Raw genomic sequence first — 15,262 nt, 5'->3', positions numbered from 1 at the left:
TTTCCTTTGAGGTGCAGAAGCTTCTCAGCTTAAAAAGTCCCATCTGTTTATTTCTGCTTTGACTTTTTTTGCCCAATTTTTTTTTTATGAATTTATTTTTTGGTTGCAACCACACCCACTTGGTTTCAGTCCTGGCTCCTACTCAGGGATCATTTCTGGTGTGGCTCAGGGGACTCTCATGGTGCCAGGGACATAACTGGAGTCAGTTACATACAAGGCGAACACCTCAAACCCTGTAATATCTTTGTACTATAGCCTCAACCCATATTTTTAACAGGAAGGTAATTATTAAAATAAATGATGGAACTGAGGAGATAGCATGAAGATGTTTTACATGCATGAGCCCATGATTCTCTCCCCAAACCATATGGTCCCCCTGAGCAGGGAGCAGGGCCTGCTGGAAGCAGCCCCCAACACTATTGGGTGTGATCTAAAGAGGAAAAATTATATATCATTTACTATGCAAATTATATAGGTACTTGTATGAATAAAGTATTATTATGTTGATAATGTTTCCCAGGTAGTATTTCCCAGAAAATTACCATACTGTAATTATTTGCTATCCATATGAATCTCATGAGATAATAGTCATGGCAACTTTATCTTACCATCATTGGTTGATAGATGAGAAAGTTCACTTCTGAGAATTGTATATGGTGATCAAAGAAGAAGTTAAGGATTGACTCATCCTTTGGTGAAGCACTTTTTCACCTCACATACTGAAAGCAGAAACTGTAAGAAGACCTTGGATTTATTTTCTCTCTCTCAGATCTTTAGGAAATGAGGACAGCTCATAGTAACTCCTGAAAGTATCAGAAAAAAGTTATTTATTCCTGGTTAGGAGTATATGTCTTCATTTATTTCTCTTTTTTACTTTTACTCCCTCTCTCCTCCATTCTTTTCTTTCTCTTCTCTGCCTATTATTTATAGATAGGACTACTTACAAGAGTTGGTAAAGTATCAGTCCCTATTAAACCTCAAAGATTACATTTTTATTTTTTGGGCCACACCCAGTAATGCTCAGGGGTTACTGTGGCTCTGTGGTCAGGGGTCATTCTTGGCAATGCTTGGGGGACCATATGGGATGGCCACATGCAAGGCAAATGCCCTACTAACTATGCTATGGCTCTGGCTCCAAAGATGACTGATTTGCCAAAAGAATGTAATTCACACTGGGGACTTACCCCATATGATAGATTTATATACACATATGCATATGTATATTTACATATATGTCACTCACTTTAAACATGCATTGTTTTAATAACACCCTAAGGCATTTTGTTGTTATTACTATTATTTTACAAAAGGGGAAAGCTGAGGTACAAAGGTGAGGATAAAATTAATTACCAAGAGTTAAGTAAATCAAGGAATAAGGATTTGAACCCAGAGCGATGGTGTTCTCATGGAAACTATTTGGCTGCATAAATGTCTAGATGAGGACAGAGCAAAAAGCTGAGGACTTGGAAAAACTTGATTTTCTCCATGTGTTTTAGCAGTTCCTTAAGCATCCTGGATTACTTCCACAGCTCTAAGTTGTGGGTTATATATTAACTCTGGTACAACTAACTGTGACTCACATGTCTCTATGTCTACTATCCCTACTCCTGGCAACCTGTCTTCAACTTTAGTTTCACTTTTTTTTCTTTTAGGACTCTATATGGTAGTGATGCCATGTAGTATTTATATTTCTATATTTGACATATTTCCCTTAAGTGCAAGTGATACAATTTTATTATATTATATAAATGTCTAGAAGTTGAATTGCTAAATCATATGGTAGTTCTACTTTTAAGTTTTTAAGGAGCTGTCATACTGTTTTCTATAATTCAGTACCAATTTTCATTCCCACTAACAGAGTTACATAGTTCCCCTTTTTCTACCTTTTCTTCTCCTTTTCTACCTTGTTGGCACCTCTTTCAAGGGGCAGTTGGGTCACACCTGGTGCTGCTCCGGGGCTATTTCTGGAGTTGTGACTCGAGTTGTGACTGAAGTAGCCACATGCAAAGCAAGTGCCTCACTTACTGCACTAACTCCAGCAACCGGCATAAATTTCTCTCTTAAATAACATCCTAACAGATAGAGGTGATATCTATTTATAGTTTTGATTTGCATCTTTGTGAAAAATGATGTTAGTTGTTGGCTAGTTGATGCATTTTTGAGAAAATGTGCATTCAGTTTCTTTGCCCTTTAAAATAAATGGGGCTAAAGTGATAGTGCAACTGGTACAGTGTTTGCCTACATGTGGTCCCCAGCACCCCAGATTTAATCCCCAGCACCCCACATGGTCCCTCTGACTATAGAATCAGTCTTCAGAATACTGCTTGGTGTGCTTCAAAAATAAAAGTTCATGTTATTTGCTTTTCAGCTACTGCGTTGAATGAGTTTCCTATATATATTTATATACACTAATCCTGTTTTAGATATGTGGTCTGACATTTTTTTCTATTCTGACACTTGTCTTCTCATATTGCTCATTGTTTTCTTTGTTGTACAAGAACTTTCTCATTTGTTGGAGCCCAACTGGTGTCGCTCAGGGATTACTCCTGGCTCTGCATTTAGAAATTACTCCTGGCAGGCTCGGTGAATCCTCCCTCCCTCCCTTTCTTCCTTCCATCTAGGTAATTCTTTACCTACTGGGACAGGTGATGCAATGCTGAGGATGGATTGGGCCCTGCAGTCTTGGGAACTACTAGGTTCACCTATATGTACTCTTGGTCTTCCAGTGTATTTGCACTGATTCTGAGGATTTAGGAGCTTCTGTACCAATTATCAAACTTGATTTTTGAGCTATCTCCTGGCTCTATAGTTTATTTCTTACATTTCTTTTAAATAGTTCTTTTTTTGGTATTTAAAATGATACATATTTGTGCAGTTTTCATAAACTGCAACAACTATTAAATTTATTAGTTTTGAGATTTTGTCTTATTCCTGACCTTAGAGGACAATATTTTAGATTTTACCATCAAGTACGGTGTTAGCTGGGGACTTGTTATATATGACCCTTATTTTGTTGAATTACATTTCTTACATACCTAACTATGTAGAGTTTTTATCAAGAAGGATTGTTGATTTCCATCAAATGTCTTTACTACATCTGTTGAAATAATCTTTTTGTTTGTTCTGTTTTTGGACCACACCCAGAAATGCTCAGGGATTACTCCTGGCTATCTGCTCAGAAATCGCTCCTGACTGGGGAACCATAATGGGACTTTGGGGGATCGAACCGCTGTCCATCTGAGGCTAGTGCATGCAAGGCAGACACTTTACCGCTTGCGCCACTGCTCAGGCCCCTGAAATAATCATTTTTACTTTTTATTCTGTTAATATAATATTATATTATTGCTTTGTATATTTTGAGTCATCTTTGTATCTTTTTTTTTGTTTTTGTTTTTTGGGTCACACCCGGCAGCGCTCAGGGGTTACTCTTGGCTCCACGCTCAGAAATCACTCCTGGCAGGCTCAGGGAACCATATGGGGTGCTGGGATTTGAACCAATGACCTTCTGCATGAAAGGCAAACACCTTACCTCCATGCTATCTCTTCGGCCCCCATCTTTGTATCCTGATGAAAAATTTCACTGGATCATGATCTATGATTCTTTTTTCATGTAGCATTGAGTTCTCTCTCTTTTATAAGAAATTAATTTATTTAAAAACCTTTATTATTACATAGTTGTTCCAAATATATTTATTCCAAGACCAATTCCACCACCAGTGTGAAATTCTTTCTACCATTGACTCAGATTCCTACCCATTCCCAAGCTGCTCCCTTGGCAAGCATGAAATAATATATTTCATTTTGAATATATATTGAGTTCTTTTTGCTAATATTTTATAGAAGATTTCTGCATTTTGTTTTATTCACCTTGGAATTTTCTTGTCTTGTATTTTTGTTTGGCTTTGGTGTTAGGTAAAGCCAAACTCACACAATGAGACTGAAGTGTTCCTCTCTCTTTGATATTTTAGAAGATAGAGAAGGATTATTAAGTATTAAGGAAACATCATCATTAAAGTCTCTGTTCCTGAGCTTTTCCTTCTTAAAACTGATCACATAAGATGATTAGGACAAAGGACCTGTGAAATAGAAGTTGAGATATAAGTATCTTATTGTACTCAGTGATGATAACGGATATGTTTGTCATATTGAAACTTGTGAACTATGTACCTTCCTATTTTGTACTTCCAAAACTGATGAAACTGAAGCAGTTATATGAATGCATCAGACAACACCTGCCCACCTGTCTGGGTGAGCTTCTGATATTTTTGTGGCTCTGACAGTGATCTCATTCTGGCAGGATTGTCGCTCTATAGAGATATTCTGATGTCTCTGTCTTCTGGACAAAGAATACTATTGGCTGTCAAGTAAATACAGTATTAGGGACCCCTTTAGGGGGTGGAGGTAATTCTGGGTATGGGGCAATCTCCATTTAAGAAGAGACTTAAAGGGGCCCGAAGAGATAGCACAGCAGTAAAACATTTGTCTCGCATGCAAAAGAATGGTGGGTTTGAATCCCGGCATCCCATATAGTCCCCCCCCCCCCCCGAGCCTGCTAGGGGTGATTTCTGAGCATAGAGCCAGGAGTAGCACCTGAGAGCTTCTGGGTGTGATCCAATCCCCCCTCCCCAAAGAAGAGACTTAAAATGTGTCCCAAAGAGGCCTGAGTGATAGCACAGCAATAGGCATTTTCCTTGCACGTGATTGACCCAGGACAAACCCAGGTTCAATTCCTGGCATTTCACATAGTCCCCCAAGCCTGCCAGGGGCAATTTCTGAGCACAGAGCTAGGAGTGACCCCTGAGCACTGCTGAAAGTGGCCCCAAAACATACATACATACATACATACATACATACATACATACATACATACATACATACATACATACAATTTTAAGTGCCTTGAAGGAAGTTGTCTCTTAGGAGTGAAAATGTATACAGAGGTTAGAGTTCCAAAGGCTCAGAAGGAGAAATGAATCCTTAGTCCATGGATTATAATAGTAAAAGAATGTTTCCAGGAGCTGGGAGATAAAGGGCTAGAACCGTACTTTGCATGCAGGTTCAATCCCCTGTACTACCTGGTCCCCTGAGCACCACCAAAGTGACTTCTATCATCGAGTAGTACTGAGTCTGGTTCAGAATGGAAAGTAGAAAGGAAGGCAGAGAGGGATATAAGAAGGAAGGAAAAGGGAGGGAAGGAAGAGAAGAGGGGAAGGGGGGTACTCTGAGCATCACACAAATAGAGACTTGAGAGATGTCAACAAGAAAATCAGGTTGTTTGGCAAGATTAGGAGCAGGAGGGAAAACAAAGCTGGTTGACTCTTCTAGTCCATCTTGTTTAGGTGTGACAGTTGGTTAATATAATGACATCTTTTTTGCACATAAGATTTTCTAACCTACCTTTCTCCCCACTGCTGCAATATCTGTTGAATACACGTGTATAACATTTTAGAAGCAGAGTAAAAACATTTTATAAGAAATGGCTTCATTCTCTGAAATATTGACTGAGCTACATTAAATGGGAAACAAACAGAATTCATATTTTTCACTTTTATTGTGAAACTTTATAATTAACATGCTATTATAATGTTGTTTTTCAGGCTGCCAGAAATTGTCTTGTTAATGAGGCAGGAGTTGTGAAAGTGTCTGATTTTGGAATGGCCAGGTAAGCTGAGCATATGTGTGTATTTTCTATAATTTTTTTGTTTATTTGTATTATTTGTTTGGGAGCCACATTCAGTGGTCCTTGGGTATAGTCCTGGCTCTGCTCTCAGGAATTAGTCTGGGGACTATATGGAGTGTTACATCTCAAACTCAGGTTGGCTGCATGCAAGACAAATGCCTTAACCACTGTATTATTGCGCTGGTCCCAACTTCCTATAAACTTCACATGAAATAAATATGACTCTGCCCTTTCCTTAAACATACAGAATTGATTGTGTCTGCTTCTCCTCTAGGCTTGTTTAGAACCTTGAAATTACTACATCTTTTGCTTTATTAGTCAAATATGAATAGTAATTGCTCTTTTTATATAAGGGGACTGCTTGATTTTCTATCTCTGTGTTTTGATATAGGGCAATATAACAAATTAGATTATATTTTGAAAAGGTTCTTTGCTAAATGCATTCCTTTTATTTTAAGGGATGTTTTATTGTCAGGTAAATGGACTGTTAAGAAATCATGATTACTTAATGCTTTGTTACATGACTTTTATTGATATTCACATTATTTTGCAGAATTAATAATTGTGGAAATAATCTGCGCTGGTGAAGCAGAAAGGAAATCTTGTTAGCTTTTCTGAGAGATTCATTAAAATAACAAAGCATGCCTTGTGACCATAATAATTCTCCTCCACTAGGTGGTAGTGTAGCCTATTATATATAGTCTTCACCAAATAATCATATTAGGGTATGTATAGAAATGTACTTGGGAGTAAAGTTCTTAGAATATTCTAGTCTGCGACGTTTTTAATTCTCTTAATTTGGGGGTAAATTTTATTACTGGGTCAAAAAATATTTAAAATGTAGTTTTTTCTCTTTCCCTCTTTACTTCCCTTTCCCCATGTATCTGTCCATCCATTCGTCCATTCAACCAAAGTCAGGTGCCTACTCTATGCCAGGAGCACTATAAGCCTGTGCTAGAATAAAGAATAAAAAATTCAAGTCTCTTTTTATAATCAGTTTATATTAAGGAGAAGAGAGAAATAGAAAACTCAAGAATCACAAATAGGGAGATCAGAATGGTGGAAGGTGGCAAACAGTAGCTCCCATCACATCTGAACCACACCTCTCTATTAAGCCCATGAGCCAGTAGCAGTGGTTTTCACATTCTTTTATTGTTGGAAGGAAAATTAAATAAATACTCATGTAAAAATTGTCTGAAATCTAAGTATCTATGTTCAGATTAGTGTGATGGGCACTCCCTGGGCTCATTTGTTTCTATTTTGCTATGGCTGCTTTAATGCCACAAAAACAGGGATGAGGATGAGTCAGAGACTGAATTACCTGCAAATGGTAACATGCTCTTTTTGTTGTTTTTGTTTTTGTTTTTTGGACTTCACTCAGCAATGTTCAGGGGTAACTCCTGATTCTGCACTCTGTAACTCAGGGATCTTCTATAACAGGGGTCCTCAAGCTAGGGGCCACATGCATCCCACCAAGGACATTTATCCAGCCTGCCAAATGTTTTTGCCCATGCTGCCTGTTCTGCTTAGCAGCCAACTAGTCCAATGCTCATAGTGCATGTGTGTGGGATGTGTGCAGCACTCTCCGACTCTTCTCCTTATCTCTCTCTCAATTCCCCCTCTCAGTCTCAGTGAGGAGTCCTGAAACTATGGCCAATGGACTACTATTGTTCATAGTGCGGGTTTTTTTTGTTTGTTTGTTTTTGTTTTTGTTTTTGGGTTACACCCGACAGCGTTCAGGGGTTACTCCTGGTTCCATGCTCAGAAATTACTCCTGGCATGCTTGGGGGACCAAATGGGATGCCGGGATTCTAACCACTGACCTTCTGCATGAAAGGCAAACACCCTACCTCCATGCTATCTCTCAGGCCCCGGTTTTGTGTGTTTTTGTGTGTGTGTGTGTTGTTTTTTTTTTTTTTTTAACTATAATCTGGTCTTCCAACAATCTGAGGAAAGTGAACTGGCCCTCTATTTTAAAAAGTATGAGGATCCCTATCATTCTGACTCCAGAAAAAAAAAATTTTTTTAATCTGGTTTCTTTCATTTTTCTTTGTTCCTGGAGGTCTCAAGAGGTACTTAGGAAATTCAGGGGCCTCACTGGGTGGGGTTGGGTTTTTGGGTCAGACCTAGCAGTATTCAGGGATTATTTCCCGCTCTGTGTTCAGAAATCGCTCCTAGCAGGCTAGGGGGACCATATGGGATGCCGGACATCGAACTAGAATCCATCTGAGGTTGACCACATGTAAGGCAAATGCCTTACCACTGTGCTATCACTCCAGCCCCCTACTGGTGATTCTTTTTTTTTTTTGTGGTTTTTGGGTCACACCCGGCAGTGCTCAGGGATTATTCCTGGCTCCAGGCTCAGAAATTGTTCCTGGCAGGCACGGGGGACCATATGGGACGCCGGGATTCGAACCGATGACCTCCTGCATGAAAGGCAAACGCCTTACCTCCATGCTATCTCTCCGGCCCCCCTACTGGTGATTCTTAGCCACGTGAGATAGTTGTTCAATGCACAGACCTGATGATATGATGCTGTTTACAACTAGCAGACTGGGAATACTTAGGCCACCCCAGTGGGGCTGAGAGCTTTCAGGTCTAAAACTGGTGGTTCAAAGGCCATGTGGTAATGGGCATCAGACCCAGATTTGGCATGTTAGGCATGCACTCTAACTGCTGTACTTTCTCTGAAGTTTCATCATTGACTGACTTTTTCTTGCAAAATATTTTCTGGTTGTTATGATATTAATTAATAGTGGGAAGAGCTGAAGTGAGATGCTGATGGTGAGAAGTAAGAAAGAAAATGACAGTTTAGTGGTTGGAGCAATAGTACAATGGGTAGGGTGTTTGCTTTGTACGCTGGCAGCCTGGGTTTGATCCCCAGCATCCTATATAGATCCCGAACCTGCCTAGAGTAATTTCTGAGCATGAACCAGGAGAAATCTGAGTGCTGCTGGCTGTGGCCAAAAACAAACAAACAAACAAACAAACAAAAACATGATCACTTTTTTAGCTCTGTGCCCTGGCGCCTTAGGGGAGCCCTTTATGTAGTTTTTTGTTTTGTTTTGTTTTGTTTTGTTTTATGTAGGTTTTTGAATGAGGCAAAAGGATAGGAAGTAGCTAAGAAGATGAGAGCAAGCTTAACATCTGAGCTTTTTCTGCTGGGGTAAACCAAGGAAAGCGAGGTGACCAGCCTACAAGGTTATGAGGAACAGTTCTAGTAGCCAGCAAGGATTCACAATTTTGGTCATTTTGAACTCCTTGGAGACTCATGACCAAAGCTCTCCTGGTCAGGAGTGGAGCTGCTGCTTTCAGGATAGTGCCTTTAGGAAGAAGTTTGTGTCTAGCAAACAGGCCTCCCATTACACATGCATTTCAGTACTTCTGAAATCTCCTTTAAGTAGTAAACTCACACTTCCCTGTCTAACAAACAGGTTATTCAAATCCATGATGACGTGTTCTGACCACCAAGAGCTTACTTTTTGCCCTAGCGTTGATCTTTGTTTATACAACGTGCCCCCCACCCACACACACACACAAAGGAAAAGAAAAAAAAATGCTTCCTTATGGATCTTTAAGAAATTCGCTTGGGGAGGAGGGAAACTTGGGACATTGGTGATGGGAATGTTGCACTGGTGATGGGGGGTGTTCTTTACATGACTGAAACCCAAACACAATCATGTATGTAATCAAGGTGTTTAAATAAAAAAAAATGAAAAAAAAATAAAAAAAAGAAATTCGCTTTGGGGCCCGGAGAGATAGCACAGCAGTGTTTGCCTTGCAAGCAGCCGATCCAGGACCAAAGATGGTTGGTTCAAATCCCGGTGTCCCATATGGTCCCCCGTGCCTGCCAGGACCTATTTCTAAGCAGACAGTCAGGAGTAACCCCTGAGCACCGCCGGGTGTGGCCCAAAAAAGCAAAAACAAACAAACAAACAAACATACAAAAAACAAAAAAAAAGAAATTCGCTTTGTGTGCATGCACAATAGAAATACAGCTCTCTTGTGAATACATAGAGAGCATCTTACAGATAAAGCTCAACTACCTTTATTTACCAACCTAGTCAGAGAACCTCCCTTTGTATCTGTTTTTCTAAAAGGGCAAAAATAACATTATGAAGGCCAGGGAGATAGTGCAATGAACTGGAGCAAAACTTTGCATGCAGGAGGCCCAAGTTTGGTCCCTGTCATTCCACTGGCCCCCAGACCCTACCAGGTGTAGCCAGAAAACCCCAAAACATTCTTCCCCAAAGCATGAACTATATTTACATAGAAAAATTGTAGCTATTTTCATTGTGAAGGTAGGTGCATGCTTTAAGACTTACATGTAGCAAACCTTTCATGGTTTGAGGATGGGTGCATGGTTTATAACTCTTACATGTAGCATTTGACATTGTGCTCTTTTCATCTGTTGTCATTGTCACTTAAACACTGTGGAAGTACTGGAGCTAAAAGCACGTGTCCCCAGAGACTGCTCCACTTTGCACCACTTCCTTTTGAGCAGCTCTGTCTGCTTTAGAAGTTTCTTATGTGTGGTTTTGGGGCATAGTTTTGTTTAAGAACAAAGTTCCAATCCCCCCAAAGTTGGCAAACTATATTATTGTCTTCTGCCTCTATTGCCTTATAAAAAAGAGAAACCAAGAGAGAAAGAAAGTTCTTAATGTTACAAAGCCTCCATGTCAGATACCTCAAAAAAGCTGCAAGGAAGGTGTGGGAAGCCACAGGAGTGATGATTGAAACAGACCCTTAGTTTCACCCTAATGCTTCTTGTACACAGCCAATCAGCTGTGTTTGTAAAGGGGAAGCAATGAGAAAACATACCCAAGCACAGATCACAACTATTCTGACATATAAACCAATGTGTGTTGTGTTCTAGATATGTTCTGGATGATCAGTACACAAGCTCTTCTGGTGCCAAGTTCCCTGTGAAGTGGTGTCCACCCGAGGTGTTTAATTATAGTCGCTTCAGCAGCAAATCTGATGTCTGGTCATTTGGTAAGATTCTTGGCCCCTTTTCCTTAATCAGAACAGAGCATATGTGCATCATATTGATCTGCATTCTTTTCCAGGTGTTTTGATGTGGGAAATATTCACTGAAGGACGAATGCCTTTTGAGAAAAACACCAACTATGAGGTGGTAACCATGGTTACTCGTGGTCACCGACTCCAACAACCGAAGTTGGCCTCCCAATATATATATGAAGTGATGCTCAGATGTTGGCAGGAGGTATATGCTGGCCTGTATGTGTTTGTGTGCTTGTTTATGTGTACGCATGATTGCATGTGCACATACTTCCTCTTTTTATTTCTAGAACTTTTAGGGATCTGGGCTTGGTAGATTACTAATGTGTAGTTTTTATAGCCTAATACATCGCTTAGTTTCTATTATTTTAAAATATAGGTGGTAGCTGAATCCTCTCAAATCCTTTTGGTATGATTGGAAAAAGAATGAATAAGTTAAAATGCCAGTTATTTAACATAATGAAATTATAACAAATGTCACTCTAAAAGGCAGTTCTGCTAGTTATCTTCACCAGTGTGCATCCTAATTTGTTGAAATATTCTTAAATTTGAAAAGAAATTACAGTTTAGGTAACATGCTTTTTCATAGTGTTAATGATTATGGGTTTGATAATAGCAAGATGCTCTACCCAACCTCCATCAATGTCCAAAGACCTCCCAACATCCTTATGATACTTTTAGTCCTTTTTGCCAGAATTTTCACTGAAACAATTTCCTCTGGTTTATTGCTGTGTATTTGAAATGGCCTGTGATAGAGATGGGAAACCAAAATGACTCTTGAAACAACTGGTACAGTGTTTGCCTACATGTGGTCCCCAGCACCCCACATGATCCCTCATTCAACCCAGTAGCTGAAAAGCAAATAACATGAACTTTTATTTTTGAAGCACACCAAGCAGTATTCTGTAGACTGATTCTATAGTCAGATAATTATTATTATTAGCTTACATTGGTTATGTTCTATACACTATGCTATATGTTTTTTTTATATTTAGCTCTCAAAATAATCCCCTGTGGGTCAGATAATTTTATGATGGCCACTATGTGGATGCAAAGACTCGAAGTTATAAAGTTGACATTTCCCCCAAGAACAGAAAGCTACTGAGAAGTGGAAAACTCCCCTGCTTGACTCCATGTTCCAAAGTGCCTCAGTCATGATGGATAGATGCCTTCTGGGCTGGAAGTGGTATTAGGGGGAGAGAGGTAGCATAAGTAATGAGAAGGAGTTGGTAATGTGTGTACTTGATGTGTGTGCACATGGGGTGAAAATTGGTCTGATGGAGAGAGAGGCTGTGTGAAGGTTGTAGTGGGAAATGAAAATAGGTCACAAGAGAAAATGAAAATAGATAACAAGGTAGAGGGTATTGAAAGTGAACAGGACTTGCTTTCAAACCATCGGGAGCTCTTTTAGATTCTGGGGAGCAGGATGGGGAAAGCATAAAGGAGGTGTACTTGAAAGGTTAGTCTAGCATCAGGCAAGCAGGATAGATTCAACATATTTGGAGAAGCCTCTGTCTTCTGAAGCAATGAGTTCCTTGCTCTGCGTGTACTGTTGTTTCCATTTAGCAGTGAGATTGGTGTTTGGAGGAGTAGATTCTGGAATCTACAACTTCTCTTTGATTTTCCACTGCAGAAGCCAGAGGGAAGACCTTGCTTTGAAGAACTGCTGCGTACCATCGATGAGCTAGTTGAATGTGAAGAGACATTTGGAAGATGATCGATCAGTGATTCTAAGATTTTCAGCACAAGGAAGAAAAGGCATTCAGTGATCTTTTAATTTATTTCACTTGGACATGGAGATGGCTTTAACCTCTGGAGTGGTGAACAAACACCCCAGACATTTGATTCTAGGCCAGCCTCAGCTTCATGACCAGATTCTTCCAGATTTTGAAAATGTTGCTGTAGAGATGGTGATTAAAAGCACATCTACTCCTTGCATCAGTCACTTGAAAATCACAGTGTCCATTGGTGCTATTGCCCAAGTTCCAGGGTGTAACCATTTTGGATTTGCAGGTGGGACTTTGTTAATTGGTACCAATAGAAGGTCAGCACATTTGGGAAGAGGAAGGTCACGAGCACCACATTCCAGCAACTTTTCCTCCCTTTGACTCGTATAGAAATCTGGACCTGGGGCATTGTCAAGAACATGGTTCCACATGAATTAGGAATCCACCTTAGATTAAGACTCATCTTTTGTATTGAAAATAAGTGTTTTCAAGATTGCAATTAGTATTACATGAAAAACTATGCTGTATATACTGTAAATATATAATATATAAAGTTATATATTTATAAGAAACTTGAGCTGTAACTTTTTTGTGGTACATGCACTCACCATCCTTGGACTAGAAACAAGGCCTTAAAGTAGTGAACAGTTTCACTCTGGTGAGAAAATCTTTCTACCGGGAAGAAAAACTATAGTTCAGTGAGAGAACACCTATCTGGAAGGCATGGGGCTATAGGTTCTGTTACTGACAAAACCCCATATGCCTGAGTAAGATTCTGGCAGTGCTACATTTGGATCCTGGTGCCACAACAAATGTTCATCTCCAGATACTGCACACTCAAGTGTACCAACATCCACTCTAAAGTGGGAATTAAAATAGAGAAAAGCCTAGATTTTCCATTATTAATGCCCTCTCCTCACTTAGGTTTATTGGGGGTGGGGGTTGTATATCCAGTTAACACATAGATGCCGGCACTTACTACTTGTCGTTCACACTTGCATCATTGCAGTACCTGTATTAACACTTAAATCTCCAAGAGGGCTCATGCTCCATGTCCACAGCTGATTATGTTTACGTGAAAAATCTAGTAGGGAACAACCAATTTGTTTCCATATCAAGAGACTTCCTGGAGGCTCAGGAGCTCTCTATGGAGGCACTGAGCTCCTGGACAGAAGGATCCAGAGCTGTTCACCAAGTCTGGGCCCATCAGAGTCAAGAGCAAGGTCAGTTTCTGGTATAGACCAGAAGTGGAATACTGGGCTACTGGAAAATGGGAACATGGAATACTGGATGTTTCCCAGGTGTATTTTAGGAATCCTAGCTGGTTGAAGGTAAGTCTTTGGATCAGTGGGACTATTAGACCCTTAAAAGAATCTTTAAATATCTTACTAAAATTTAAAATGTTTTCATATAAAGGCATAACTAAGGCAAAAGGTAGGGTAAAAAATAGACAAACTCATTCAGAAAATTAAAGATCAATCTATGAGACAGGAAAAGAGAGGGGAAAAATGAACATGCTGTTATCTTCTGACATCCTTTTCAGTCTCATTTGACTGGGTTATTTGTCCTATTTTCAGAGGAAACAAACTAAAACTTCTAAGAACACTTTAAAATATTACTATTTTAAATTTTCTCTACATGCCCTGGTTACATTTGAGATGTATTTTGGGATTGACTTTCATCAACCTTCCTACCCCAATGAAGTTGCCTCATAAGGCCCCTGAAGTAGCAGTAGTGAATGGGAAACTCAATACCCTACAATTTGTATCCTAAAACATAAACTTTAATGATTTCCACCACTAAATCTGTCCTGATTCTGCCTTTGTCTACCCGACCTTAGCACACAGAGGACAGTTTATGCTTAAGGTGCTTTTTACCCAAATCTTGTAACTTCTGGATTACTGCTGGTGGCTAGAATCACAACACACCTGGGAAGGAGGAATAGGCTTGCTTGCCCCTGTCGACGCAGATTCTGACTCTCTTCTCTAGACTCTCAGCTGTCATTCACACACTTCTCTGAGGTTTTAAGAACAGGAAAATAGGTGGGGCTAACTCTACCCATGAGAAACATCTTGGGTGAGGTATGATTTCAGTAAAAAGATGTGTTTTCATGACGAGAGTACTGCACTGAAGAACTGAGGACTGTTCTGGAAACACAGCCATGATTCTGTCCTCCAGTAAGTAGGATGGTTTTGTCTTTTCCCTTCTGAGCTGCTTCCAACTATCATGGTTCTTGGACACCAGTCTTTTCCCTAATTGTTGAAATCTTGGGGGTACTTGCCCCAGTTGTGACAGTGTTTTGCATCTTTTTTGAGAGAACCACCATGGCCACACAACTTTAGTTACTGTTCAGTAAAGAAAAATTAAAAGGAAACAAAGATGGTGTCCTGAAGAGGATGGTTAGTGTCTGCAGACATGCAGTGAGTTTGAGAATACTTAACTTCAGAATGAAGTCTAGATTTGTTTCGGTCTTGCTGGGTCACCTCTGACAACGGGAGTTTACCAGAATGCAAAATAGAGTATAGAGGAGGGGAGTAGAGAGGGAACAATAAATTCAAGGACTCATTTTGCCATCCTCCCAACTACATACTTAAATAAAAATAGAACTGAAAATAACAGGTAGTTTAAGAACTGAGTTTTGAAGTTGTTTTGGAATGCTAGGAGATGCTTATTAATTTTCTACTGAAACTTAGAGGGCTCTAGCATGTCAATAATTTAAGAAAGAAATACTCTCATTCATCTTAATTCTGGGTGACTATAGAACCAAAAATTTATAATATCCAATCATGTCAGATTAAACAGTCAAAAGCATAGCTAACAGAGTTTTTATATT

General features: G+C 39.6%; 1 protein-coding gene across 1 annotated transcript in view; it reads left to right on the top strand.

Moving 5' to 3' along the window:
• TEC (tec protein tyrosine kinase) overlaps positions 1–12,419 on the top strand; it is a 143,412-nt gene extending 130,993 nt beyond the window's left edge. The window contains exons 15-18 of the mRNA XM_049790210.1: positions 5,598–5,662; positions 10,557–10,675; positions 10,750–10,907; positions 12,336–12,419. Coding sequence (XP_049646167.1) covers positions 5,598–5,662; positions 10,557–10,675; positions 10,750–10,907; positions 12,336–12,419 — 426 coding nt within the window. The remainder of the gene's footprint in view (positions 1–5,597; positions 5,663–10,556; positions 10,676–10,749; positions 10,908–12,335) is intronic.
• Positions 12,420–15,262: the final 2,843 nt, after the last annotated feature.

This window comes from Suncus etruscus, chromosome 16 (assembly GCF_024139225.1).
Source record: "Suncus etruscus isolate mSunEtr1 chromosome 16, mSunEtr1.pri.cur, whole genome shotgun sequence".
Lineage (NCBI taxonomy): Eukaryota > Metazoa > Chordata > Mammalia > Eulipotyphla > Soricidae > Suncus > Suncus etruscus.
The sequence above is the reverse complement of the archived record's forward strand: the minus strand, read 5'-3'. Positions and strand labels throughout refer to the sequence as shown.